A 27,207-nucleotide genomic window follows, 5' to 3' on the forward strand; every position below is an offset into this window, starting at 1 on the left:
ATGGTTGTAATGAAGGAGGTTCATTACATAAATGCAGACGTTAGTCAATCTGACTCACCCACTTCAGATATTCTCAATCTAAAGTGTCCTTATGATCCCTTTTCTGACTCGACCTGCTGGACAGTTTAATAAAATACTCTCGACTAGAAATACTAAACTAAAGTAGGGAAACTGCTCCACAAGACCTTGAGGATGAAAGCAGTACTGCTAGACTACAAAGCTGAAAAACAATCACATGTGAAACCGTTAAACAGTGCTATGAACTGATAATTAACTATCATTTAGCCCCCCAAAAATAAATAAATATTGCCAATGACCTAGAAAGATTACAGGTTCCGTAGCACCTAATCCACATTACAACATGGATTTAACATTACTGGCCAGTGTCATAAGGTGTTTCAAAATGAAAACCTCTCATCTTCCACCAGCGTGTCTACACACAACGAAACACTGATGAGCAGGTGTTTAAGTAAAATGCATATAAAAATAGTTAATGTGCAACTGGGAGTAACTTCCATTCATGTGATGTTCTAAGGGTGAACTTTTGGCGTCTGCTAAGCCGGAGGAACTGCAGCGGTGGATTAGTTATTACGGAGGTTTTTGTTAAGTCTAAACTCCTTGGGAGCTTTTTCCTCTGGACTTTGTCGTCTATAACATGTTGACACGGCAGGTTACTTCGCTGCGGAAATGAACTCCTTCCTAATGGAGCACCGAACACAATCGAAAAGGGGAAACCTGTTGTCACAGGTAGGAAAACAATTCAAAAACTGCGCCTGAGCATTAAGCTGGGTTTATATCAGAGCTCAAATTGAAATGGGAGTGAAGAGTATGATAAGCTGGTACATTTAGGGAACGAGAAACTTGTGATTAAATCCAAATCTGAATGTTATACTTATTACATAGTAATGACTTTCAGACTTTGGCGAAGCATCAAAGCTCAAGGAAGTCCTAAAGGGATTGTCTGTTGCTTGTATCTTGAATACAAATCAGTGATAGACTAATCATTAACATCTTTCTCAACCAACTTCAAGGACCGATGATTCTACTGTTACAAACATTAGAAGGTTTTTTGACAAGATTATATCTCATGCGCTCACAAATTTGAACTTCAAATGTTTGGTTGGGTGTTTGTTGAAAAGTTCCAAATGAAACCAACACATGTTAAATCCTGATTCGTCAGTGTTTTCATAATGATTTACAATAAGTCACAGTGACATGAAAAACTATGATGACGTAGGTATCACCATTACTCAACAAGTTGTTATATGGTGTTGAAGGATAAGAAAAGGGCCATAACATTTGAATTATGAACGTCTTTTATCAAAAGCCTGCCTGTAAAATATATATCTTTGATACAGCATGAACCATAATCCACTGCAACAGTTGAAGCTGTTTGTGTTTGTCAAATGCAGTTAAGCACCTCAACCCAACTATCAAGGTATAACTCAAAATGTACGGCAGAAACTTAGAGCCTGCTGATGTGCGTGCATGTGTGATTCTTCCGTGTAAACTCACTCCAAAATGCCCTGAGCTCCTTAAACCCAAGTCCCATCGGCTGGTTGTAACAGATGTGAAATGAATAATTGGTGTCAAGGGGCACCTCTAATCCTGAGTCTGAGGCAAACACAACGGATGACAAAAAGTAGAAAGAAAGGAATAGAATCATTCTTTTTTCCAGCTGAGCTGATCCAGCTCAGTATGTTCAGCACTGGTAAGATTATCGTCTTCAGAGGTGATAGCAAATATCAATACAGGAAACGGCAGGTGTGTCCAAAGGTGGGCGTGAAGGCAAATACTGACAACCCTCTATAACACACACAGACACACACCCACTAACAGACATATGCCATAGGGATACCTGGAGAAAGTCATTATCAACATCGACTGATCAAACCTTCACCATTTTCAGGAGAAAGACAGACCATCTTTCCGCCAGACACGACAGCATTTGGTAAGTCCTATTTTTGTTCTTGGTCCCAGTTTAGGGTCATTATCAGTTAGTTCATTTTCACCTTTTACCTCAATAAACTTTATGACACGCTAGTGCAAGTACATAGGTAAAAAGATTATGATACTTATGACGGATACCCGCTGTGTTGTTTTAAACGTCGCACTAATCAAAAGCTTTTTGTTTCGACCGTCTGAATGGTCAGTTCATATCATCATGTTGAACCAGTCTGTCTGGTCACACTAATGAAAAACCTTTAAATTGTCCATTCACATATTATTTGCACAAGATCCTTTGTTTATGAGCGTGAGTGTCGGATTACAGGAAAGATATTCTCTCCTTAGAATAGTACCTCAGACAACCAAGTACATCAGTCAACAGAGTCCAATGTACCATCATCAGTGTAAATCCAAAGATAAATGTGAAGATAACAGCATGTAGATTTTTTTCACAATTGTATTTGAGATATATATTTTGCAACACACTATTGCATCTTTAAATGAATATGATGATATATTTATTTTTATTAAGACAAGTAATTAGAGTAAACACTGTCTGTGTCTGTTATAAATAGGGCGTGCCATTCGACTTCGAACATTCTTACATCATTTTCAATATATGATGCGATCCATAATATTTTTTATCTTTCAAATGGTATTTCTATCAATGTGTTTATCAGTCAATACAAGGCTGCAACCCTGAATGGGAAAGCAAGTGTTTGAATGGAGATTTTAGAGGTTCACTTTCACACAGAGCGAGAGTCACGTTTTTGCACTGTGCTCAGTCTAAGTACATGCAAGTACAAGACAGGTTCACAGCAAACACAAAGTTTACTCAAGATGGATTCAAGCCAACCAGCTTCTTTCTAAAAGTCTGCCACCAATGCATTACTGGGAATATATTTAAAGCAATAAAAAGTAACAAAGTAAAATCAGCACTTATTTATAATATATAATATATATAATATAATATTTGTGTTATATTAGGTTAGTCGTGCAAAAAAATGCATCTAAATGTAGTTACCTTCAGGGTTTTCAAAGTAGCAATGCTGTAAATATGTTTGAGCACTGCTTACTTAAACAGATAACATCAGCAAGTTACCTTTGACTGATTAAACTTCAGGTTAGAGGTTTATTTGACACTGAACAAGTCGTACCAGTCAAGATAAGGATCTGCTCTGACTTTAAATCGATAAGACATGTATACAACCTAGACACACAGTGGCATAGTGTAAGTAAGTAAGTAAGTCACTTATATCCACACCAGGGTCACACAGTGCTTAAACAATCAAAACAATATTTAATAAAAAATATGCTTAAAAGGTCGAGAAAACACAGAGACAAACACAAGAGTCTCAGAAAATCAAGTAAAAAAGCCTGCACGAATAAAAGTGTCTTAATATGTTTCACTTAATATGAGTCAGTAGACTCATCAAGCGCAGAGAGAAAGGAAGATCGTTCCAAAGCTTAGGAACAACAGCCAGGAAGGATTTCTCTCCTCTGGTCCTGAACCGTGTTCAGGAACCATCAGCAGATTCTGATTCTGCTCCACAGACCTCAGCCTGAGCTGGGGTGTAAGGCTGGATCCGATCAGTGATGTAAGGAGGAGCCTGACCATGAATAGCTCTGAAAGTAAGAACCAGAATTTAAAAGTTGATCCTGAAAGAAACTGGCAGCCAGTGAAGAGTTTAAGGATCGGAGAAATGTGAGTTCTTCTACTAGAGCGGGTCAGAATTCTCGCTGCTGAGTTTTGTATTAACTGCAGGCGAGACAGATTCTTCTTGTTAAGACATGAAAACAAACTGTTGCAATCGTCCAGACGAGAAGACAGTTAGACAGCACTGGTTTGCGGGGAGAACTTGCTGCCTTTCTGTGTGGAGTTTTTATTCTTTCCCTGTGTTCGCGTGGGTTTACTCTGGGCACTCGGGTTTCCTCCCACAGTCAAAAGACATACAGAGGTTGATTGGGAAATTGACTGCAGTGTGTGTTTGAATGATTGTGTGCTCTGCGCTGATTGGAAACGGTGGACAATTGAGCGTACTAACGTTATTATGGATCATTAGAGGATGAGAACTAGTTAAATTTCAGATTTGCTTGTATCTATTTTGCCATTGGGGTCCATGACGACAATCCTGCAGGTATTTGTTTAGGGATTGATAGAGTCATCTTCACTCCTCACCATATTTTTTACTTTAGTGTATGAGTCACAGCTACAAATGTCTATACAAAGATATCTTCTGTATCTAACATAAATATCTATGATCAATGCATGCGTGTCCTATTGGGATAGGTTCATAAACTTTGCATCCTTGGCATTTGTCCGATCAGTTTGTATTAATCTTTGCCTACTCTATAAATTGCTGTGTTTGCAGCTTTGTTATCTGACCACGAATGCAACAACCTTGTGAAGCTACAATCACCAACGTGATCAACGTCCGTCTCCTCACACGTCCCTTTCCAAGAACTTCACTTAGTACTTTTCCCATAGCGTGTTGTGACTCAGCCTGTATTGTTGGAGATGATGGTAACAGCCTGTTTGTTATCTTATCGCCACTGTTGTTCTGAATCAAATGAGAGTTCAGCATCAATGATTGCCAAGCAAGGTCTCCTCTGACACACAAAATTAAAGTGTGCAGACTGACTGTCAGAAATGTTACACATTTTAAACACTAAGAGGGTTTGTTGCGAAAGAAGTACCGCTCTTGTTCGGCCCTAATGATGAAATATCAAAGATATAGTACTATAGAAATTGTACTGTGTAATCTGACCTGATAAACAATAATGGTTTACTAAGCTGAGTCATGATCCAAGTAAAGCAATATAAAAGGGCATGAAGTGTACTTTGTGTGTTTCAGGTCGCCACAATGTTGAACAGCGACAAAGCCTCATTTAGAAATGTCAACAAAAAACCTGGACTTCAGATATGGTCCATCAACGTGAGTCACGCTCTTCATAGATATGATGTATAGTCCTGCGATGATTACAGCTGACAATTACCTTTATTATGTATTCTTTTATATGAAACTGCAGGACATGAAGATGATGGCGGTGCCAGCGAGAACTTATGGCAACTTCTTTGAAGGAGACTGTTATATTGTGCTCAGTGTAAGTGTTCATGTGAGAGGGATTGAAAAATGCACTTGTGAGAATGTCTTTCACTTCCTATCTCTAGATAAGAGAAAACAAATACTCCACCCCGTCATCTGACATCCACTTCTGGATTGGGAAAACCTCCTCGCAGGATGAGCAAGGTGCAGCAGCAGTGTTTGTCACCCAGTTAGACGATTACTTGGGCGGTCTTCCTGTCCAGCACAGAGAGCCGCAGGGAAATGAGTCGCCTCGATTCAGGAGCTATTTCCAAAATGGAATCATGTAAGTGACATTCTGAAAATGGCACAGGACTGTTTGACTAGTGTTCCTGTATACCTACTATAGCACAATGTGTTACATTTTGGATAAGATTCTGAACACACACAAAAAAAGCACCATCATAATATTGTAAATACAACTTCCAATCTCTGAGTTTAAATAAATCAAATCACTCTGTAGAAAATACTATACGTGATGCTTAAAGCAGCACTGGGTAGTTTTGGGTACCTAAATATTTGTGTACTAAAATAACTTGTGATGACACATCAACTTAAAACTAGTTGAATGACTCATATACTGTGACTTGAGGTGTTTTGTGTGGTTTTTATTTTCACTGTAAATGTACTTGGATGTTGGAACATGCTACATATCGTGCTGGTTATGGTGGGGAGGGGCGAATTACGGTACAAAAACAAAGTTAAAGTTATTTTATTTACGTATATCATATTTCATTATCCACAATCTGATTCATTACCTCATCGGTATCCATCCTTCATTCAGAGAATGGAAGTCTGGAAACAGAAAATTCGTACTGCTGCAAACCGGGACATGGCAACTTTTGCGATGTTTAGCAAGAGCTCATGGGAAATGTAGTCTCCCGTCGAGATAAACACTACAACATTTGTCAACTGGCGTCGCTCGACTAAAAATCGCATAGAGCTGCTTTAAGCTTAATCTTTGTTTAATTCACTATTGTATAAATGTTTAAGTTAGATCTTAAGTTGAAAACTAAAAGTATAATAATATTTTAAAAAAAACCCTGTTGAAATGTACAAATGGTAGAAACACGTATATTATAACTCATCTTCTTCATTTGAAACCTATTTAGCATGATAAACCTCCTCTCTCATCTGGCCATAAGCAGCAGCAGCCGGGGAAAACTAGACATAAAACACTCAAATAATCTGGTGACTGGTCTTTTGTATGCAAGCTTTATAGCACTTGAACTTTGGTTCCTTTCACTTGCCAAACTCTGCCTGTTCTTCACAGCTACAAAAAGGGCGGGGTGGCTTCAGGCTTCAACCACGTGGTCACAAATTCCTACAATGTGTTGAGATTGCTCCATGTTAAAGGGAGAAGGAACGTCATGGCAACTGAGGTATGTTAAGACCCTTAAGATATGTAACAAGCAACCTTTCAATAGTCAAGAGTGTTACAAGTGGAGAGTGCTGTTGACTAGTAAATAACTCTACCTTCATCATGAAAGAATGTTGACGACAAGATAATATACCTTTTTATTTACCTGTGTGCAGGTGGATGTTGCATGGGCCAGCTTCAACAATGACGATATCTTCCTGCTGGATATTGGGAAGGCCATTGTGCAGTGGACTGGACCGCAGAGCAACAGAAAGGAGAAGCTCAAGGTAATAAAATGATAAGGAAAAAGGAATTTACAGAATTATTATAAGATTAAATCACAAACTGGTATAGTCAAGATTATTTAACCTAACTCACAACATTGGCTATAATACATTGCAAAGCTCTTATTAAAGATTGTAGTCTTTATGAGCCAAATCAATTTATTTGTACCACCACCCCAAACAATAATGATTTAAACTAGTAGTGCTCTTAAGTCTCCATTATGGATACCGTCATGTGGATGTATTTGACTCAAAACAAATTGTTTTTAGCTAACAAATGATAGTATTGCTAACACTAGCAATAACTAAATAATCGAAAAAGAATAATGAAAGAATAAAGAATTAAAAGTGCTAAGAACATAAATCCTCAAAAATAGCATTTAGCTTTAACCTTTTGCTGCTTTAACCTTAAAGCTATGCTATGCTAGCTTTATGCTAGTTTCTTCACGACTAGTTAATAATACCTGAGCACTGAGTTTGTATTTGGTTTTTATTGTGTAAGTGATTCATTGATTAAGTAATTCATTTAGACAAGCATTGACTTTGCATATTGATTTAATTCAGTATTAAATAAGTAGAAAAAATGCAGACAAAAACAGATATCATATCTGCAATGTGTACTCATGGGTATTTAACCAGTGTCTTTATTGAGTGTTCTTGTGCTAATGCTTGTACTGTATAGTGTTTTCTTTAAAAGCATCAAACCAGAAACAAAAACGTTATTTACAAACCTTGTCAAAATTGTCCTCCAGGCAGTCTTGTTGGCTCAGGACATACGTGATCGGGAGCGAGGGGGTCGAGCACAGATTGGAATTGTGGAGGGAGGGAATGAGCAGGAATCCCCAGAGTTGATGAAGATCATGACCTCAGTTCTAGGCCCCAAACCTTCCCAGCTGAAGAGAGCCACTCCAGATGACCAAGTGGACAGCATGAACACCAACATCATCCGACTCTACCAGTTAGTTCCCCTTTGTCTAACCCATGTGCACGTCGAAAACATGACTCCTTGTGTTTTCTCTTCAGTGTTTACGAACAGAATGCCAACCTCGTGGTTCAAGAGGTGGCTGTGCAGCCTCTCACGCAGGACCTGCTGATCTCCTCTGTAAATAACATTTTCAATTCACTTCCTGAACACAATAGGTTATTTTTTCACTCATAATTAATTGTCTCTTTCTTGTAGGATTGCTTTATTTTGGACCAGGGTGGCTCTTGTGTGATGGTGTGGAAAGGGAAGACCGCCTCCCCTGCAGAGCGAAAGGGAGCCCTGAACAGAGCATTGGTTAGTTATTATATATAGTGATATTTCTTTTTTTAAATGTGTGAGCTAATTGTAGACGGAACGAAACTCTTTCCTCTGAAACTATCAGGGCTTCATCAAGGCCAAGAACTACCCACCAAGCACCAGAGTGGAGGTGATGGCTGAGGGAGGGGAGTCGTCCATGTTCAAACAATTGTTCCGGTCCTGGACCGAAAAAGGTCAAACTCAAGGTTTTGGAACCACCCACAGCGTCGGAAAGATTGGTAAGTTGAACCAGATTGAAGTTGTTTTTTTCTGAAGACCTTATCATTGTGATTAATTGTTATTGCAGCAAAGGTAGACCAAGTGAAGTTTGATGTGAAGCAGCTTCATGCCCGTCCTGATCTGGCAGCATATCATCGCATGGTGGACGATGCCGCTGGAGAAGTGAAGGTGCCATTTTAGCAACACTATCGGAATGATATCTCACAAAAATGATTTATTGACTATTCCGATCCTGTTGCTTTCATTAAGGTCTGGCGCATTGAGAAGTTGGAGCTTGCGGAGGTGAAACCACGTGATTACGGGCAGTTCTATGGTGGAGACTGTTACCTGGTGCTGTACACATACTCCAGAGGAGGGCGGCCTCAGTACATTCTCTACATGTGGCAGGTCCTCATCCAGAACATTGTCTTGATTATGCAAAGAGTGTGTCATTACATATGGTGTTCCCCCGGGACAAACACTTGGTCCTTTTAGATTTGTGAACCTTTGAGGCATTGAAGCTGAAAATCGAATAATCTTTGTTGTTCCGTAGGGACGCCATGCTGCTCAAGATGAAATTACTGCGTGCGCCTTCCAAGCAGTCAAGGTCGACAACCAATACAATGGTTCTCCGGTCCAAGTCAGGGTTATCATGGGAAAGGAGCCTCGTCACTTTCTTGCCATTTTCAAAGGCAAATTCATCATCTTTGAGGTACTTCATTATTGAAATCACAACTAAAAAATAACTTTTAGCCTATTGGCCTCTGTGAATCCTCAGTTGTTCTTGTTGTTTCTTTTTAACAACATTAAAACCAAATCACGATCTAATGTCTTTTTGCTAGGGGGGCACCGGCCGCAGTAGTGTTCCCTATGTGGAGTCTGGTGTCAAGCTCTTCCAGGTCAGAGGGACTGATGAAATGAACACTGTGGCCACCGAAGTACCACCAAAAGCTGCTTCCCTCAACAGCAACGATGTGTTCTTACTGAAGACCGAACGTATTTGCTACCTGTGGTACGGGAAGGTGTGTACTTCCCTCTGAAACTACACCTGGCCATGACATACTGCAGCCAACCTAAAGTGTATCTGTGCAGGGGTGTAATGGTGACGAGAGGGTGATGGGCAGATCCATATCAGATGTGATCTCCAGACAGGAGAAACAAGTGGTGATGGAGGGTCAGGAACCTCACGAATTCTGGATCGCTCTGGGAGGAAGAGCACCTTATCCTTTTGACAGAGAGTAAATTTCAAAACGTGTATAAAAGAAGAGAGCAAGTTAAGTGATGACGGTGAATTCTCCTAGATTCCAGGAGGAGAACCCCGCCCACAGCCCTCGGCTTTTTGAGTGCTCTAACCAGACCGGTCAATTTCGGATCACTGAGGTGGGGTACTTTGCCCAGTCCGACCTGGACGAGGAGGATGTGATGCTGCTGGACACGTGGCATGATGTGAGTGGTCAACAGAGCCTGTGAAGAGGATGTGAAAAACAAACAGCTCATAATAGACAACGCCTTTTTAGTATTTTATCTGTGTTTCTCTTTATTTAGATATCTTTATATGTACGGAAGTTTATTTGAGGACGAGATGTTTTCAATCTATACCTAGAATCTATATAGTCTCTGGATCGACATTTAAATGTGTTGTTTGATTTCATAGATTTTCTTGTGGGTTGGAAAGTTGGCCAACGAACTGGAGACCAGAGAGTCCTGGAAGAGCGCTGTGGAATATCTGAAGATCCACCCAGCCAACCGCGACCCAGACACGCCCATCATCTTTGTCAAGCAGGGGAATGAACCACCCACTTTCACTGGCTGGTTCAATGCCTGGGATCCTCTCAAGTGGAGTGTGAGTTTAGGCAGCGAAAAAAAAATTCTCATCTGAATTATCAGTCAAGTAGTTTAGCACAATCGCGATTCAACAAAACCACTATTTCCTCTTTGATTTATTCTACAATGTTGGCATGAATCCTTTTAACTAATATTTTCCTATTTATTGTGACCCAAGTCTCAATTGTCAGGCCAGATCAATCCATCTTTATCACCCCCTAACTCACAAGATGCCACATTGATACAAAACGTTTTCCTGTGATTAAAATGCCATACATTTTAAAATAGAAATTACAGGTTGCATATTTAATTGGAGATTTACAGAATTCATATTAAAAACATACAAAGTGATACAGGGTGGTAGATTTTACATTTCATAATGTGTTTGATCTTGCCTACTTGGGACCTTGGCTCACATTAAAGAAAAGTATGTTTAATGGGATGATCCACAGAGTGTGAATGGTGAATGAATGTGAACTAACTTTCGATCGCTTGATCCTGAATAGGGAGGAAACTCCTATGAGGCGATGAAACTAAAGCTGAGTGATGCAGGAGCTTTGTCCCAGATCACACGTGTAAGTCAATCAAATCCACTAACCTTCACAAAATACAAAACACATAGTTTTCTGCTGCTTCATGTGTGAATTAAAAAAAAACTAATAAACAAATAAAACAAATGCTTGCATGTCAACAGGAACTCGGCAACACTGATCTTACCGCCACAGACGGGTACAGAGCACCTGGAGGTCCCACCACCCCTGTTCCATTCTATAGAGTGCATGGGGATGTGTCCAACAGAAAGTCCAATCCCTCTAGTCCATCCACCCCCAGAGTCCAGCACTTTGTGCCCCTGTCCCCCATTAAAAACTACAGTCCCACCCAACCACGTGCAAGGCCCTTCAGCCAAGAAGCTCTCATCGGTACAGATTCAACTGATCTGCCAGAAGGTGTGGATTCATCCCAGAGAGATGTGAGTGAACCTACTCCCGCATTCATGCCACTTAAGTTGTTCTTTTAAACGTCTATGTGACGTACTTAATTGTAACATGGTGTCCAGCAGAGGGTAGTCTTACACATCTAACTCTCTGCAGACTCACCTCTCTGATGAGGACTTTCATATCCTGATGGGGACCAGCCGTGCTGACTTTATGCGCCTGCCGAAGTGGAGGCAGGATGACCTGAAGAAGAAAGCAGGAATTTTCTAAAAGCTTCCTTTGGGCTTCAAACAAGATTTTCATTTACCATATTAATTATTTAACATTGCTCAATCCGCATGAATTAAAAGGATTGTCTGGTGATTTTGTCTTTCTTTACTTGTGTCTATATTTATAAATGTAATCTCGGTTTTCTAATTCATAAGAATATTAGAGATTGATATGAATAAACACAAGGCTCATGAGTGGTATGTTTTATTTGGTTAATAAAGACACAAGTTACACAATGTAAGTTCTGTCATACATGCAAAACACTTATTTGCCATCATTTACCACCAAAAATAATTTGTGAAATTTAGAATTTTGAAGAAAAAAGGGCAGTGATTGACATTTCTGAAAACATGGAAAAATATATATTCTAATTTAACAATTTATGTTTAATCTTTAAAGACTACACACTATGTCCAGAACAAATTAACTTAATGCCGTCTATTTTGGACAAGTGACTTTACAAAGTTAATAATTTCACATAATATTGAATATTTAAACAATAGGAACAAACCAAGGCATTACAACATGTATTTTATCTATTTAATGTGATCCCCTTTGCAATATTTAAAATGTAATAAATAGCAACAACACCAATCGACCAGCAGGCGGCAGTAGCACTTCGGGATTGGCTCACACAACACCAGGATGTTTCACGGTAAATTGTAGCTCCTTTAAATGGCAGGATGAAAAGAAGGAGGGAAACCACTATGAGTTTAAAAAAAAAAAGATGAGAAAAAGGTATTTTCAGTCAAATAGTTGTAGGTTATTCCCTATTGAGAAATAAGGAATAAAAGGTGGACACTTCTTTCCCCCTGGATGTCGCTATTTCCTTTATTAGATTGGATAAACTTTATATCTGTGGCCCTACTGGCGTTCCATTCTGTTTGTCATCAGATTTTCTTGTCATGCACACACCCTAAATGTCTTAAGGGAGAAGGCTCTTTATTCCTGATCATGCGGAATTTTAACGGGTGTGTGTCACTTCTGACTTCCGAAGAGCAAACTATTTTTAAACTTGTCACATCATTGCAATTTAAAAAATATGGGAGAAAAAAAAGGACAGGTTGTTTTATTGCTTTATTGGTGACAGATACAGTCGACACAAAATCCAATGATCCACAAACGTCTTAATAATACATATAAATTATAAAATGACTGTTGTTTAATGTTGAGTTATCAGAGACTTTTTATTACCATGTATTAGGTATGTTTTGTTCTCTCTCACTTTAACCCATGAGTGATGTAAACTCAGTGTCAGTGGTTGAGAATAAAAGGTGCTTATGTGAAGATACTTTGGCTTGTTTGTGGTGTTAAGGCAGCTTTGCTTGAGAGGGCAGACAGGATGAGGGTGACTGGAAATGGTGAGCTACTTTAAAACACAGGCTCTTTTCAACACACAGAAGGAGCTGTTAATTTGACTTCCCTCCAGTACACTTGGCACATGATCCCTCGATTATCGTTCTTTTATAATGTAACAATCGTTTTCTTTAATCTGCACTAATTCATGCAGTCAAGCTATTTATTGTCATTTTAGTGCAACTATTTTTTTCTAAATACATTTTTCACTTCTTTAGGTTTTGGAATGTAAGTATAGGCTTCTTTTTTTTTATATATATAACTTATAGACTCTGTACATTTCTGCGGACTACTTGTCATCCAGAAGCATGAAATGCACGAACAGTCCAGAGGAGGAGATGACGTCGCCTCGCTTGGTGAGAAGGGGAACGTGGCGATACCCTGGAAAACAGGAAGTACGTTAAGCTTACTCATCAAACGGTTCAGAACACATACAAGATTGAAACGGATGTTTCGAGCTAAATAAGGAGTTACAGTCAACTTGTTTCCTAAGATATCATTGAGTGTTGTTTTCACTGCTGCTCTCAGACTGGAGTCAATGTTTCCGTACCTCTCTGCACGCTGGTGAGGGGGAGGCTGTACTGCCCAACAAGATCATTCTGGGATGTTGAGTCATAGTCCTCCACCACAAATCGCACCAGGGCCAGCTCAGGGACTGTGATCTTAAACGTGAAGTTCTCGTTCCACATGGGGTTAAACCCTGCAGAGGATATATGGAAGATTAGCACAATATAGCCGCTATATAAATAGACATTATTATTATTATTATTACAAGGCTGTCTGCTTCAATGTGAACGTCTAGTGTCACCATCTCACCGTTGTTCTCGATGAAGTGCGTCTCCTTGCAGGCGCAGTCTGCTGGGACGCCGTGTATCTCCACCTTCACCAGTGGGTCCACGATGGATTTACTTTTGTCCTTGTTGATCTTTGGCAACTGTTGACCTGAGATAACCTGGTTTGAGTCAAGAGGGATAAAGACGTGTTATTGTCAACTGGTTCAACTTTATTTCAAGATTCAATTAATTTGATCTTCTACCAAAAACACACATTCATGAAATGACTGACAAGCAAAAACTAAACATTATCGTCTTTGTGCTAAGGCATTATTACAATTCATTATTTATGACTGAATTTGATAATTCAGGATCTCAATGGTTTGATCTTGTTGTATCACTGTATCTGATCTTAACTTTTACTCACCATGACATGGAACGTCTTCTTCTGCAGCCAGGGGCCTTCGGTCAGTGTGGTGGGATCAAACTGTGAGGACAAGCTTCTCTGGAACTCTGGTTTCAGGATGTATCCGCACATTCCATTTGGTAAAAATCGCCCCTGGTTGATTTGCATTTCTTTGGAAGGAGTCTGGAAGTTTAGTGCAACTATGGAGTGAGTAAAGAAAAACAATTGTGTTATTCTGGAAAAACTCTGCAGGGGGTATTTTCTCAAGTACCGATCTGGCAGCCAGTGTTCCACATGGGCACTGGACTGTAGTTGGAGGAGTCTGTTCTGGACCCAGCTGGGTAGATTCTGCTGAGTTTGTCCATGTTGTGATGCAGGAAGGCTGAGCCTGTGAAGAAGTGAGCCTTTTATCATCAGGATTGTTGTTGCAAAGGAGGAACATTCGGGTAGAGTTGGACGTTGGTGTTAACCTGAGGTGTTTGCCAGGTTGAAAGCTTTACTCTCCTTGAAGGACGACATCTCGTAGAAAGCCAGATTTTGTCTTGCGTCTTCAAAGCCGTGGAAGTGGACACTCTTGCAGTAGATGACGATATTGGACAGCTCTTTTGAAAGTTTCATTTTTGATTTCTAAAAGGTAATAAAAAAATCTGATAAAAATCTGTTTTTTTCATTGTTGAAAAAACTTTTTTTTTTCTTTCTTTTCTCTTGCCTTGGATTTTGCTTTTTGTCCGTTCTCCTGTTCTGCAGCCTCGTCCTCCTCTGACACGGAGTCGTCCTCGATGGAGTTGTTGTTGTCGAAGAAAGCCTCCAGTTTGTTTAATCGCTTTCCCTTGATGAGGAATTTTCTTTTCAGCTCCTTTGGACATAAACAAGTAGTGAGAATCAGATTAAGTTTTAGAGCAGGAAAAGCAAATTCCTTATATGGAAGATTCTGAAGTGTCTCCCAGCAGAGAAGAAACCTTCCATAACCATCACGTCTACTTTAGCGTTTTGACTCATCACAAATAAAATGGTCACGTGACACTTATGACCAGGTGATACGTGATAACGTTGGACACACTAGACCTTGAACATGACCATTGCACATAAACGATCGAAACCTTGTTTGAAATACTACTTTAGTTTTGTAAGCTGATGATCTAATATTTGTATACAAACTCCAGAGCCATGGAATGAGAAAACTCCCTCAATTCACTTTCATTGCACAACAAATCAAAGATAAACACACTTACTTGCAGCAGCTCATGTTATGGTTAAAAAAGCCATTTTGGATTCAAAGTAGCCGTTAATAAAGTTAAAATGAGTACTTTATTTTAAATATGGGGAATAAACTCATCTTTAAAAGATGAGATTCTTTATTAATTTACTTTCTTCTCTAACACATGTAAAATGTACGTAAAAGCTGCTATCAAAACTATTTTGATTGGGATGTATCAAATGCTCTTCATTTTGTTTGTTTTATGTAAACTTTTTATAAGATAAGATTTAACTTCCTTAGTTTTATATAAATAAGTGAGTATGTAAGAAAGTAAGTAAGTAATGGTTATTTGTAAAGCGTCTTTCTAGACCAGAGTCACAAAGCGCTTTAACAATCAAAAACAATAAATAGTTAAAATATATACTTTAAAAGGCCAAGACACATAAGACAAACACAGGAGTCCCAGAAAATCAGGGGAACAGACAAATAAAATGTCTTAAGATGTTTCTTGAAGGAGTCAGAAACATCTGAAGCGTGTTCAGGAACCATCAGTAGATTCTGATCCACAGACCTAAGAGCCCGAGCTGGGGTGTAAGGCTGGATCAGATCACTGATGTAAGAAGGAGCCTGACCATGAATAATAAGTAAGAACCAGAATTTTAAAGTAGATCTTGAAAGAAACTGGCAGCCAGTGAAGGGTTTTAAGGAATTGTGGAAATGTGAGTTCTTCTACTAGAGCAGGTCAGAATTCTCGCTGCAGAGTTTTGTATTAACTGAAGACGAAACAGCTCCTTCTTGTTTAGACACGAAAATAAACTGATACAATAGTCCAAACGAGAAGACCAAATCTATTATTAGAGCTGTTAAATAAAGATAAGCTTCAATTATTTAAATACAAGAAAGAAAGTTACAAGCTTAAATGTACATTTCTTTCAAATAAAAATGATTCAACATAAGAGTAAATAAAGAGTGATAATATAGAACCCAGTCAGTGGACGAGAAGCCTTCGAAGAAATATAGAATACAGTCAAGTCACCATAATATGATGGAAGTCTACTGATGAGTTTTGAGCTAATTCAGTCCTGCCTTGACCTAAGAGCAGGACATCAACATTCATTGACAGAGCTAGAACTCCTCCTCCCACAAGCGGGAAGATCTATTGCGAAATCAGAATTTCAACATGAGTAAATGTTACTTTTGTGTTTTAAAGTTGAAGCAAATTTCTGAAAAAATAGCTACATTCAACTCAAATCCTGATTTAATTTAACAAAAATATCAGATTTTAGTGATATGCCCGCAAAAAACAAGCTGCACTCCATCCCCCTTGTCCAGCTGAATATTTTAGTCATGTAAACAGGAAATAGAGTACATCTGCCAGAGAGGTTAAATGATGAGGCGCGGTTTTCCTGTTCCTGAATATTTGTCGGCGATATAGTTTCACTTTTATTGAGGAAATCACCTCTGGTGAGGGGAAAGTGGTGGGCATCGTTCTCCCGAGGGGCTTCGTGACAAGAGCATCACCCAGGATGGAGATCATGTGATGCGCCATGATCTTCTGCTGGTCCAGGCTGCAGTGGTTTTCCAGAGAGAGGATCACTGGGTAGTCGGACGTCTGCAAGGGAATATATGTACGTCACAGTCATTGCTTAAGAGGAAACACCTTCAGTAACAGATACTTGCTCTGCAACAAGGTTTTAGTTTAAACCAAAAACGTTATAATCTGCTTTATTTTATTATCCTGTAAGTCCTGGCATCCCTCGTACTACGTCTTTAACACATGCTATGAATTTAAAAGGACAACCTCATCTGTTCCAGATCTAAAAAAGTAGATTTAATAAAGAAGGTTTGCCACACCTATTGGAACAAACCCAAAATTTCTGACATTGCTGACCCTGAAAGTCAAAACATCTGCTTCACATTGTTAGTTTAAGAATGTCAACATGTGGTTAAATTATTATACAAAGACATTTCTTAAACAAGGATATGCAGTTCATTTTGAAGTTCTGAAATAAACACATGCAGGTATGCAGTGTAACTTACTTTAAAAGCAAAGTCTTTAATGGCCTGAATGACATCTCTGAAGAGTATTTTGGAGGTCAGCGTGTACCCGTGGTATATCACCGGCTCGCCGTTGTTACCGTCCCAGCAGTCCAGTTCAACGCAGCGACAGCTCTTCGTCAGGGCTCTGCAACATAATCACGGAATATTCTCAACATCCATCACAAAGTCTGTACTTACTTCCAGTTTACAAACACTTCTGCCATGTTTCCATAGCAAACAATAGCATAGAAGCAACAAGCAAACATGACCCTTGATTTAGCAAATTAACTGTACATTTCAGTGATACATTATCAAATAATGTGACTTTCTAACAACTGTTTTGCTGTTTTAAAAAATGACAAATGTTTGAATACAGCCATTTGAAACAACAACATATATCAAAAACAACTTCCACAAATCAAAAACTGGCAAAAAGGGTGTATGAACACTCAGAGTCTAATATACTAGGGCCAGAAATGAGGATACTTTAGCAACAGTCCAGTGTAGTCATGACTCTAGTAAGCATTGATATTGTCTTAACAGAGGTCTTAAGTTAAATCTCCTACCTGATGTAGGCCTCAGTGCTGCTGGGCCCTTTGAGCTGGTCCTCCATCAGGTACGTGTTGTGTGAGGAGGAGATATAGTAATGGTTGAGTGGCTGGCTCATGTCCTGGTACACACTCTTGTGAGCCGGATTAAGAATTGAACCCTCTTCGTTGTGGAGGTAAATCAGAAATCCGTCTTTGCTCAAGTGCCTCTTCTCTTTTGCTGCAGGACGACCAAAAGAAAAAAGTCCGTCACGACGACACCTCATGGACCATCAGGATCTTCACCCACCTGCAGCATCTGGCTCGTACTTCTCAATCAACTTGTGCGCATCCGCCGCGGTCGCATTCTCTCGCTGCTCTTTCAGCAGGAAGGTCAACAAGTCTCTGGTGCTCATCTGACCGTCTGGACCTGCGTAATTATTGTAGATGACATCAATCTCCTCCCTGGAGGTCAAGAGGTCGTAGAAGTGCTTGATCTCTGTGTCCTCCAGAGTCCCGGAGTTGGACTTGTCACATTTCTGTATAATATTTGAGAAAAAAATGCATTTATTTAACCCATTTGCAGAAATTTCAATCATTTTCATGACTTAAACTATGTCTTACTTATTTGTTTACGTGCAGAACTGTAACCGTAAAATATTTTTACCGACTAACCTTGAAAATATCCTCTGCATAGTTGTCATCGACTTCCACATTGACGTGTCGCAGAAAGTGCTTCACCTCCTTCAGGGACATCTTGTTGTCTGCGTTCTTGTCTGCTTTTCTCATCATGTTGAAGAGCCAACTGATGTCATGATGAAAGGATTAAACTCTTCTTTGAATTAATGGACACCAACCACAATACACTTCCCAATCAAGGATACTGCTCGTTTTTCTGCTGGCGACTCAGTTGGTGCATGTTGCTCATGACCTTCTCCAGACACTTGACCCAGCGGTTGGCATCGTCTTTAGATTGGGCCATCAGGTCGAGAGTCTTCTTGTGGCCCTTCCAGATGATGGAGAAGCAGCGCTCCTCATCACTGGGCTCTGTGTGTTTACGAAGGCCATCCGACTGGCGACCCTTTCGCACTGAATCAATGTCATCGATGGTTACTTAAGGAAAAAAGAGAGAGTATGTATTGAGCTTTATGTTCCAAAGACAAACATAGTATATAATTGACTCAGTGTTGTTTGAATATGCAGGTGAGCTAACAACATAAAGCATAAGTACACACAGAATAATGTCAATTTTAAGCCCTTTGTTAGACACTTCTGAACTTCAGGCCACTAGATTTAAACGGATTATGCTGCTTTAATGATTACATTTATTAGCTTACATTTTTTTCCACCCAAGTATAAATGTTTTTCACTTTACTTTTATAATAAAAACACTAGTAGTTATGAAAGTCTCATTAGGTAAGTAAGTAGAGAATTCTGACCTGCTCTAGTAGAAGAACTCACATTTCTCCAAACCTTAAATCTCTTCACTGGCTGCCATTTTCTTTCCAGATCAACTTTAAAATTCTGGTTCTTACTTTCAGAGCTATTCATGGTCAGACTCCTCCTTACATCAGTGATCTGATCCAGACTTACACCCCAGCTCGGGCTCTGAGGTCTGTGGATCAGAATCTGCTTATTGTTGCTCGCACACAGTTCAGGACCAGAGGAGAGAAATTCTTCCAGGCTGTTGCTACTAAGCTTTAGAAGGATCTTCCTCTCTCTTTGTGCTTGATGGATCTACTGACTCCTTCAAGAAATATCTAAAGACATTTTTATTTGTTCAGGCTTTTCCTTGATTTTCAGAGTCTCCTGTGTTGTTCTCAGTGCTGTCTTGACCTTTTAAGTATATATTTTATTGAATACTGTTTTGAATGTTTAAGCGCTTTGTGACCCTGGTCTTGAAAAGCGCTATACAAATATAAATTACTTACTTACATACTTACTTAAGTAAGTAATTTATACAGTATTTGTAAAGCGCCTATTCGCACACCATGGTCACATTTGCCAATTTAAAAAGATAGTAGTGTAAAAAAAATTAAATCAATTGGTGGCAATGATCTGGTCGATTATTGACTGAACAATGGAATTGTCAATGGAACTCTTTCATTATTTTCTTCATGTAAACAAACACTCAATTGAAAAGTTAATGTTTGACATGTTTTGAGTATTTACCAGTTTTAGACAGGACTAAAGTTGACCTGTTTTTTTTTTCAAAAACAAGATTTTTTGTTTTTTTTAAAAGCCTTTTTTTTTAACATGCAAAAAATCATATTGGATAATATCCAAAGGCCCAAATTAATAATGGCCAGATTTCCAATGGATATTTACTCCCCCCCCCTTGTCTCTTTTACACTAACATTATCTAACATTATTTCAGACAGCAGGCTAATGACTAATGACTTTTTTATTTATCATCAGGAAGTGTTTTGTTTCGCTGTAGTTTTCATTGCTTTAACTGAAAAACTAAAATACCTAGTGGAAGAGAAAGTATGGTTTTAAAAATACAATACTTCCTGCGATATTTAAATAAAATGTTCGACCTGACAACTTTCTCAATCCACCATATAACATTGTATATGGAGGCATGATCACAATCATCTCTCTCAAAGACTGCATGCACTACACGTCTTTTTAAAGAGCTGATCGCGAGTTGAAAAGGTCTAAACTGAACCTGGCAACAAGCATCTTTTTTTTTTCTTTTTCTTTTTACTTCAAGTGACCTTAACTGCTGGTAACATTCACAGCGTCCTAACGTTTTCCCTCAGAGTCAAATGAGCAGCTATTGTTCATCAGAGGGAAAACCAAAAGGTCAGACAGCTAACAGGGAAAACAAGGCACTCAGAGGGGTTTGTGATGTGAAACAAGCTGGGAATCTGGGCGGAGATCACTCAGCTGACAGAGAAAATACCTTCGAACCGCTCACCAGAAGAGGAGCATTAGCTCGGTCTGTATGCATGCTAGATGTAGAGACGAGGAGAACTGGCCTCAAATCTGTCATGTAAGCCGCGATGGGCAGTGGTTGTTTTAGTTGCAGTAAGATTTCAAACAAAGACAGTATTGTCTCCTGTAAAGAAGTCACAAGTGGGTTGTTTTCTATGAGGGGCGGGGCGGGGGGGTGCTGTCACCACACTCTGTGAACGTGTACAAACCTGACCTGAACGTTTGTGTTTCAAAAAGCTTAGAGGTGGTGAGACGAGGATTTCCTGTTACAAGGAAACATTCTGCTACTTTCATTCGAAACATCCGAGAAGTCAAAATAAATAACCTGCCTTCACAGGCATTGATCAAGGTACAACATCATAGAATAGAATAGAATAGAATAGAAAAGCTTTATTCATCCCCAGAGGGGAAACACACTTTCACAACAGCGCAGTTTAAAAAAAATAAAATAAAGTGCAAAAAAAAAAAAAAAAAAAAAATATATATATATAGTGCAAAAAAAAAATAAAGACATTTGTAACACTGATACGTCACTTTGTTTACTCTGTACTGTGTAAGTTAGATACCAGTTTCCTGAAGGAGATCCCTGGATGGATAATAAAGTTTATCTATCTATCTATCCAGTAAAATACTAAAAGTGTCCAGAACATGCTTCAGTTGCTTTACTCATGCTTTACTCTCAGGTTAAATGTTATCTTTGTCCAGTTGGATTGGTCAGGTCAGTAAAACGGCCTCTCTTTCTATAGAAAATGACGTATACAACAAGTATACACACTGAAAATGTCAGCTATTTCCATTCTACATGACTCAATTATTATTATTATGTGTTTACAAGAAAGACTTTGATGATGATGAGGCAGAATAAAGGATGACGTCAACACTGGTCATGTGTCAATGCTCAGACTGGTCATTAAAAGGTGCAAAATAATGTGGTCAAGTTAGGACACACTCTTCAGTTGTGTTGTTGTCGATGTTGTTCACTGCACTCAGGTCTATTTTGACAAACAAGGATTCACTAAAGTAGGAGGTGAACATAACCGTGTGGCAAACATGTGGATTACTCGTCAGCTTTAAATATCTTAGTAGGTTAAAAGTCTACAACATAGACATTGACCGAATCAGTAATCATGATCTTTTACCTCATGTTGAGGTCATGGACGGATCAGATTCCAATAAAACACACATTATGGCAGCTATTACTGACCATGTTTCCCCTCAGTGGTATTTATTTAAAGCAACAGTCAAATATTCTCTTCCATTCATGTTAATATGTTTTTGTACTTAGTGGTCATATGCTTTATAATTAAATTACTTTTATTCCATGGCATATTGAGACTATTTTTAAAAAACTTTCCAGCACATTAAACCAGATAATTTATTTGTAAATCATTTTTTAAAATCAATATTATACAATGTCCAACTGTTTTGTTTTTTTTTTAACTTGTTTTTGTTTTTAAACACCAGCAGTATGATTATGTCACTATTTAAGGTTAGTCAAGACTGAAATTCAAGTCTTGAAACACAAATTTAGTCAAAAGTAAGAACTATGCAGGAAAGTTCTGAGTATTTGTACTATCATGAATTCACCAGACTTTAGACAGTGTGTCAATATATAAATAGTGATAACAGGGTTGTAAGACTTCTGGGCACGACTGGCGACGATCAACTTTGCTTCTCCCAGCAGGGTGTGCCATGAAGACTCACATAAACACTTGAACTATTTCAACGCCTTCCTCCGGAGGAACTCTGCATCTTTATTGGATTAACCATTACACAGACATCCCCTGTTATCAAACTAGAAGACTGAGAGGAGTAAACCAGATTACATTTTATTTAACAGCACATTGTGTGTTACTTATAATTCCTCTATTATAACAAACTCCCTGCAAACTATAGAAAGTACTTTTCCATGGGTGACGTTCTCTGAACAATTAGACTTCAAGGACTTATAATCATTTAGGCGAAGCACACTCACGTGTTTTGTTTTTCCGGATGACTTTATGAGAATCATGCCACAGAGTCTTGCAGTCCTCCTGCAGTTTGTAAAAGCGAATCTTTTTCCAAGTACTGGATCGAACCTTGATCAGCGGCCCGCCAGCCAGCAGGAAATGTAGATCTTCATCTCCCTCCAAACCTGTGTGAATACACAAAACACACACCGCTGTTTACTATTCGCATCTCAACAAGTCAATCCAGGCCCAGTTTCAGTTTATAAAAACACATAATTTGATCATTTGATACCATCATTTTGGATTGATGAGTATGGATTGTTTCATGTTCAACCCCGACAGAAGTATCATTGAGTAAAATACTCTTTTCTGTTGTCTTTTTTTCCTTTTATGGTCTTTCTTAACTACCAACAAAATGTGTCACTAGAAAATTACCGTGACTTTCATGCCTCCTTATATCTCTTGTTTGTATCTTGCAACAACACATTTGGTCACAAGAGTCACATGAAAGTTGATATCTGTTTTTGTCTTTTCGGGAATGCAGTGTTCTTGCCAAATGCTGCACATAAATGCTACAGTGTGAAACCTTCAAAGCATTCCCAAATACTAAAGAAACAAAAAAACATCATAAAAAATGTTAGATATGAAAAATATGTTTCTTCTAGTGTGTTGAGAACTGACGGATAAACTAAACCTCCTTGGCAGCCGTTAAAACTGGTTACGAAGTCAACTCAAAGCAGATACAGATACTCTCTTTCCAATTCTGAAACGTATTTCTCAACAGAGCATCACTGGTTTTCCATGCATGTGGAGTAACAAGACGATTATGGAGCTCTGAAAAAGGGTGTGACATCTTCTGAAGGAAGAAATATGTGCACTCAAGTCTTCGCACCATCTGTTAGAACATTCTTATTTTTTACCCTCCAATAATCAAAGAACCAAGACAAGATGTTGACAGTCCTTCTCTTCTATTTATAACCTATCAATTACAGTGAGAGGACGTGTGCTGTCTGTCGTGTGAGGTAATGTTTCGTATGTTTGCTTTATTTGATTTGTTTTCATAAATGTGTTTATAATAATTCAGTTTTTTCTTGAAGGAGCAGGGATTCAGTCCAGGTCATCCGCTGGCTGAGACCATCATGGCAGAGTCTGGGCCGTGGGCAGAACCACAACATTTCAAACATTTTTTCCCAGCTAGTAGCACAGAGGCGTTTTATGTTGCTTCCCTGCAGACATGGCACCAAAATCCTGTGTTCTGGAAGACTTTCTAACGCTTAAATAAATCAACAAAGGTAGTTATTGGGTTTGTTATGAGAATGGGAAGTAATAGGTAGTGTAAAGAAGACGGTCTAGAATAGTTTTAATAGATATCAGTCTCAGTAACTGTGTCACCGATGTACTCACTGAGACCCATAGGTCACAGGTTCATCAATGCTGTCCCTCAAGTCACTTGTTACAACGTTGGAGTTAAAAGAATGAGGTATACTGTGGCTGCTGCCCTGTGGGTGGTTCTTCCAAAATTATTGGAATTTCTTTCACTGTTTCCTGAGAAGAGCTTATTTAAGTATATTTGGTTGAATCAATAGGCTCATAGGAAAAACTTGCTGACTCTGGTCAACAAGTTTAGGCAGGAAAACGACCAGAGCTCGATGGAAATACTGGTATATCCGAATAAATTAGTTTTTTTTATTACACATGTGTTAACATGTTTTGAGTAAAAGGAAAAACTGTGGGTGCTTTACTCAAGCTCTTAATAAAAAGTTAATTATTATTGAAATTGTAAACATCGTTAACCTTTCATCATTAAGTCATATTTTATCATTTACTGCCCACACATGAACCTCAGGCCTCTGTGAACTTCCCTCGTATAAGCTGTCCCTTCATTATATTAATTTCTGATTTTGTCCTTTATAGCAACTACAAGCGACAGGTTCGGTGTGTCCATCTACGTCCTTTCTTTGTTTCATTCTCTAGAGTTTACATCACGCTATATCTCGTCACTGTCCTACAAAGCTTCTCTGCTGATGCTGCTGATACAACCCTCTCGTTTATTTACTTAACTATCATTGAATATAACGTGAAGATTTAATATTTATTTTTATCTGGAGTCTTCTTTCTAAATTGAATAAGTGTCCAGACAGCACAGCAAGTGTAGTTTTTATAATAGCATATAAATAGTCATAACATGGGTACACTTAATTTCTGCAACATTTAATTGACTACTATTGCTGCCCAGTAAGTATACATATGTATTACTACTATATTATACTGCATGCCATTGCTAGATTATAATTGGGAATTAATTGATTGATTTTTTTGTGAATGTTTTCTATTTGAAGAGCCAAATTAAGTAGTGACTGTGATGATGACGGAATCCACAGCTCCAGGCTATTTACTCACTAGTCAGTCAAAAGTGATCCAACATGATAAAAAGTCATTGATACTCTTCAAGCTGTCAGTCCAGCAAGTATCACTGTGTTCAGTACCGACACCGGTGGTTTCTGACAGCGGCACCGGGGTGTGTTCTCGGGCTGACAGAAGACTGTTCCCGGGACTCACCGAGCCGCCTCTGGTTCTCCAGCACCACTTTCTTCACCTGCTCCTGGAAAATCCGCTCCTGGGATCTAGTCCTCCTCCGTCGTTTACGCAAACAAGACATGCCCTTGAAACTATTTCCCCGAGAGGAATAATAATAATCCAAGTTGTTGTTGAATCTGCTGCGTGAGTCAAAAGTCAGCAGACACGTCGCCCCGTTTCCCCCCCTGCCCCTCCTTGTCAGGGTGGGCGGGGCTTCTGACAGTCAACTTCATAGTAGTTACTGCTGTTTACAGTGACGTCACAGGCATTTAATCATTCGTTTTACTGTCACACTTCTCTGGCTCTCATCTCGAAATAATAACCATGGACACAGTCCACCTCCAATGACGAATTAAAACAGCTATTGCATTAGTAAAATATTGGGTTTTAATACTCACTTAAAAAAATGTTGTTATTACTATTCGATCTTTGCCTTAATAAACTTTTTACCCATAGGGTTTTTGATTTGTTAAAAAAATGTAACATTGAATTTCAAATGTATTTAAATTAATATACCAAAGTTATTAAGCATTTTATTTGGTGAATACAACAAGGAGGTTAGAATCAGTAAATATCATTCCCAAATTGAATCAGTAAAAGTGTAAAAAAAAGGAGGTTTTAACACACGGCAAGGGATCTATCTAACTTTGGATGAGCAGAACTGTGTCAGCTGACTGTTAACTCTAACTAACTTCAAGTAATGATTTAGTAGTTTAGTTTGAGTCATATCCCACTACTATTATATTTATCTGCATCATTTAACAAATGGATTTTATAATATAATGGATTGACTTGTTTTACAATTTGTGTGGTTGGTATTGAACATTCACTTTTTGTGTCCTGAACTAGTTTTTTTGGTAAATATTTAAAAAATGTTGGATTTAGCTGGTACTAAGAGTGTATACGTATTTCCTAGTCTATTACAGAAAAGAACATTATACTGATATTTATGTACAGAAGTGGAAATTAGTTAACCTTACTATATATAAATGGTTCTTATGCCATTTACCCTTCTAATTTATTTTCACAAGAGGTTATTAAATTGTAAAATGTATAAATACCTATAATGTATATACATATATTAAATACAATAAATACAAATACAATTAAATGAATATAATTATTCACATCAATACACACAAACTAAAAAGTTCGAGTAATGTGTAGAGTAAATGTACTAGAATGTAAAGTGATACAGTCTGGTAGCAAATTTTAATAGTTTTGGGTATCAAACTAATTTCGAAATTGAAGATTTGTATGTTTCATTAATATCGTATAATTTCGCATTTTAAAGCATTTAACTTGATGCCTTGCTTCGTGAACTAAACTGTGAAATAGCGCCACACACTGGTAGAAATCTTAAACTCGCTGTTGCAATTCACGCTGACGCACAGTTTATTATTTAATTGCTTTTAATCGCCTCGAATCTTTTGATACGAAACTTTCAATGCAGTAAACACTTATCTTAAGGGTGTTTCCCAGTCGTGATCCACACCAAAGTAAAGTGTGTTCTCTCTTGTTGTCATACACCTGACTCTAGATCAGCATGAAATAAATCACAGACTTTGTAACTTGTCGCTCGTGGTAAATAAAAGGTTATTGATGATAAGCTGTTTAAACACACAGACGTGTCTAAGGTTCAGTTGTCAAGTGAAACTGAAGTTGTTGCGCCATCACCAAACTCACCGTGTTTCCCCGCTGCGCCATTTGACTCCATGTTGGTTTGACCTCCAGCAGTCCCCGGTGTGTGAGTCGAGAGTCCACCTCTGATCCTACAGCCCAGACAGCAGTTGGGTTTATTGCGACCATAAAAAACTCGCCCAGTTCCAGAGGGAATCTAACTTCTTGGAGAGTCGACCCACACAGTGCGCTCCGAGCTCCAACCCATGTCCTCCCTGACGCGAGCCTCAGTCCACACCCACCCTGTAGAACACCGGTCTGACGAGATCCCTGCTTTCTCGCTGAACCAGCAGAGTGACAACACCTTCAGATGGAATTCAACCTTCATCATTTTAAATCCCAATCCGCCCAGACATGGCGAGGCAACTTCTGCAAGCCTATATTAAAAATACAACAACCTTCAACCTTCAAATAATTTGAATATTTTCTCTCAGCTCTTGTTTTTTTTTTTAACTGTTTTTTTTTTTAAAAATATATGTCATTAATAAAACATAAACATTGCTATTCAATTTCCCCTATATCCATATTTGACCCCAAAACATAGTAATATTTTC

General features: G+C 38.6%; 2 protein-coding genes across 3 annotated transcripts; one reads left to right on the forward strand and one right to left on the reverse strand.

Moving 5' to 3' along the window:
• Positions 1-676: 676 nt before the first annotated feature.
• On the forward strand, positions 677-11,401 carry vill (villin-like). The gene is made up of 21 exons (XM_087789904.1): positions 677-747; positions 1,910-1,951; positions 4,803-4,883; positions 4,978-5,052; positions 5,120-5,319; positions 6,307-6,415; positions 6,570-6,680; positions 7,430-7,635; positions 7,701-7,779; positions 7,858-7,956; positions 8,045-8,198; positions 8,267-8,367; positions 8,449-8,586; positions 8,732-8,890; positions 9,021-9,200; positions 9,271-9,416; positions 9,480-9,624; positions 9,833-10,021; positions 10,509-10,577; positions 10,697-10,972; positions 11,094-11,401. Exons 1-21 carry the CDS (start codon positions 688-690, stop codon positions 11,205-11,207), a joined length of 2,733 nt encoding a protein of 910 aa, XP_087646030.1. The 5' UTR covers positions 677-687; the 3' UTR covers positions 11,208-11,401.
• Positions 11,402-12,269: 868 nt separating this feature from the next.
• On the reverse strand, positions 12,270-26,889 carry plcd1a (phospholipase C, delta 1a). 2 transcript variants are annotated; one of them, XM_087789907.1, is made up of 15 exons: positions 26,660-26,889; positions 22,423-22,581; positions 18,392-18,620; positions 18,183-18,312; positions 17,818-18,046; positions 17,547-17,748; positions 16,981-17,125; positions 16,400-16,552; positions 14,452-14,598; positions 14,213-14,369; positions 14,014-14,130; positions 13,764-13,942; positions 13,380-13,515; positions 13,114-13,263; positions 12,270-12,944 (listed from the first exon to the last, which is right to left on the reverse strand). In XM_087789907.1, exons 1-15 carry the CDS (start codon positions 26,688-26,690, stop codon positions 12,853-12,855), a joined length of 2,256 nt encoding a protein of 751 aa, XP_087646033.1. In that variant the 5' UTR covers positions 26,691-26,889; the 3' UTR covers positions 12,270-12,852. The 2 variants fall into 2 exon arrangements, with proteins under 2 accessions (XP_087646033.1, XP_087646032.1); XM_087789906.1 differs by lacking the exon at positions 26,660-26,889 and adding an exon at positions 24,956-25,114.
• Positions 26,890-27,207: the final 318 nt, after the last annotated feature.

Source organism: Callionymus lyra, chromosome 4 (assembly GCF_982586985.1).
Source record: "Callionymus lyra chromosome 4, fCalLyr1.hap1.1, whole genome shotgun sequence".
In the NCBI taxonomy this organism is placed as follows: domain Eukaryota; kingdom Metazoa; phylum Chordata; class Actinopteri; order Syngnathiformes; family Callionymidae; genus Callionymus; species Callionymus lyra.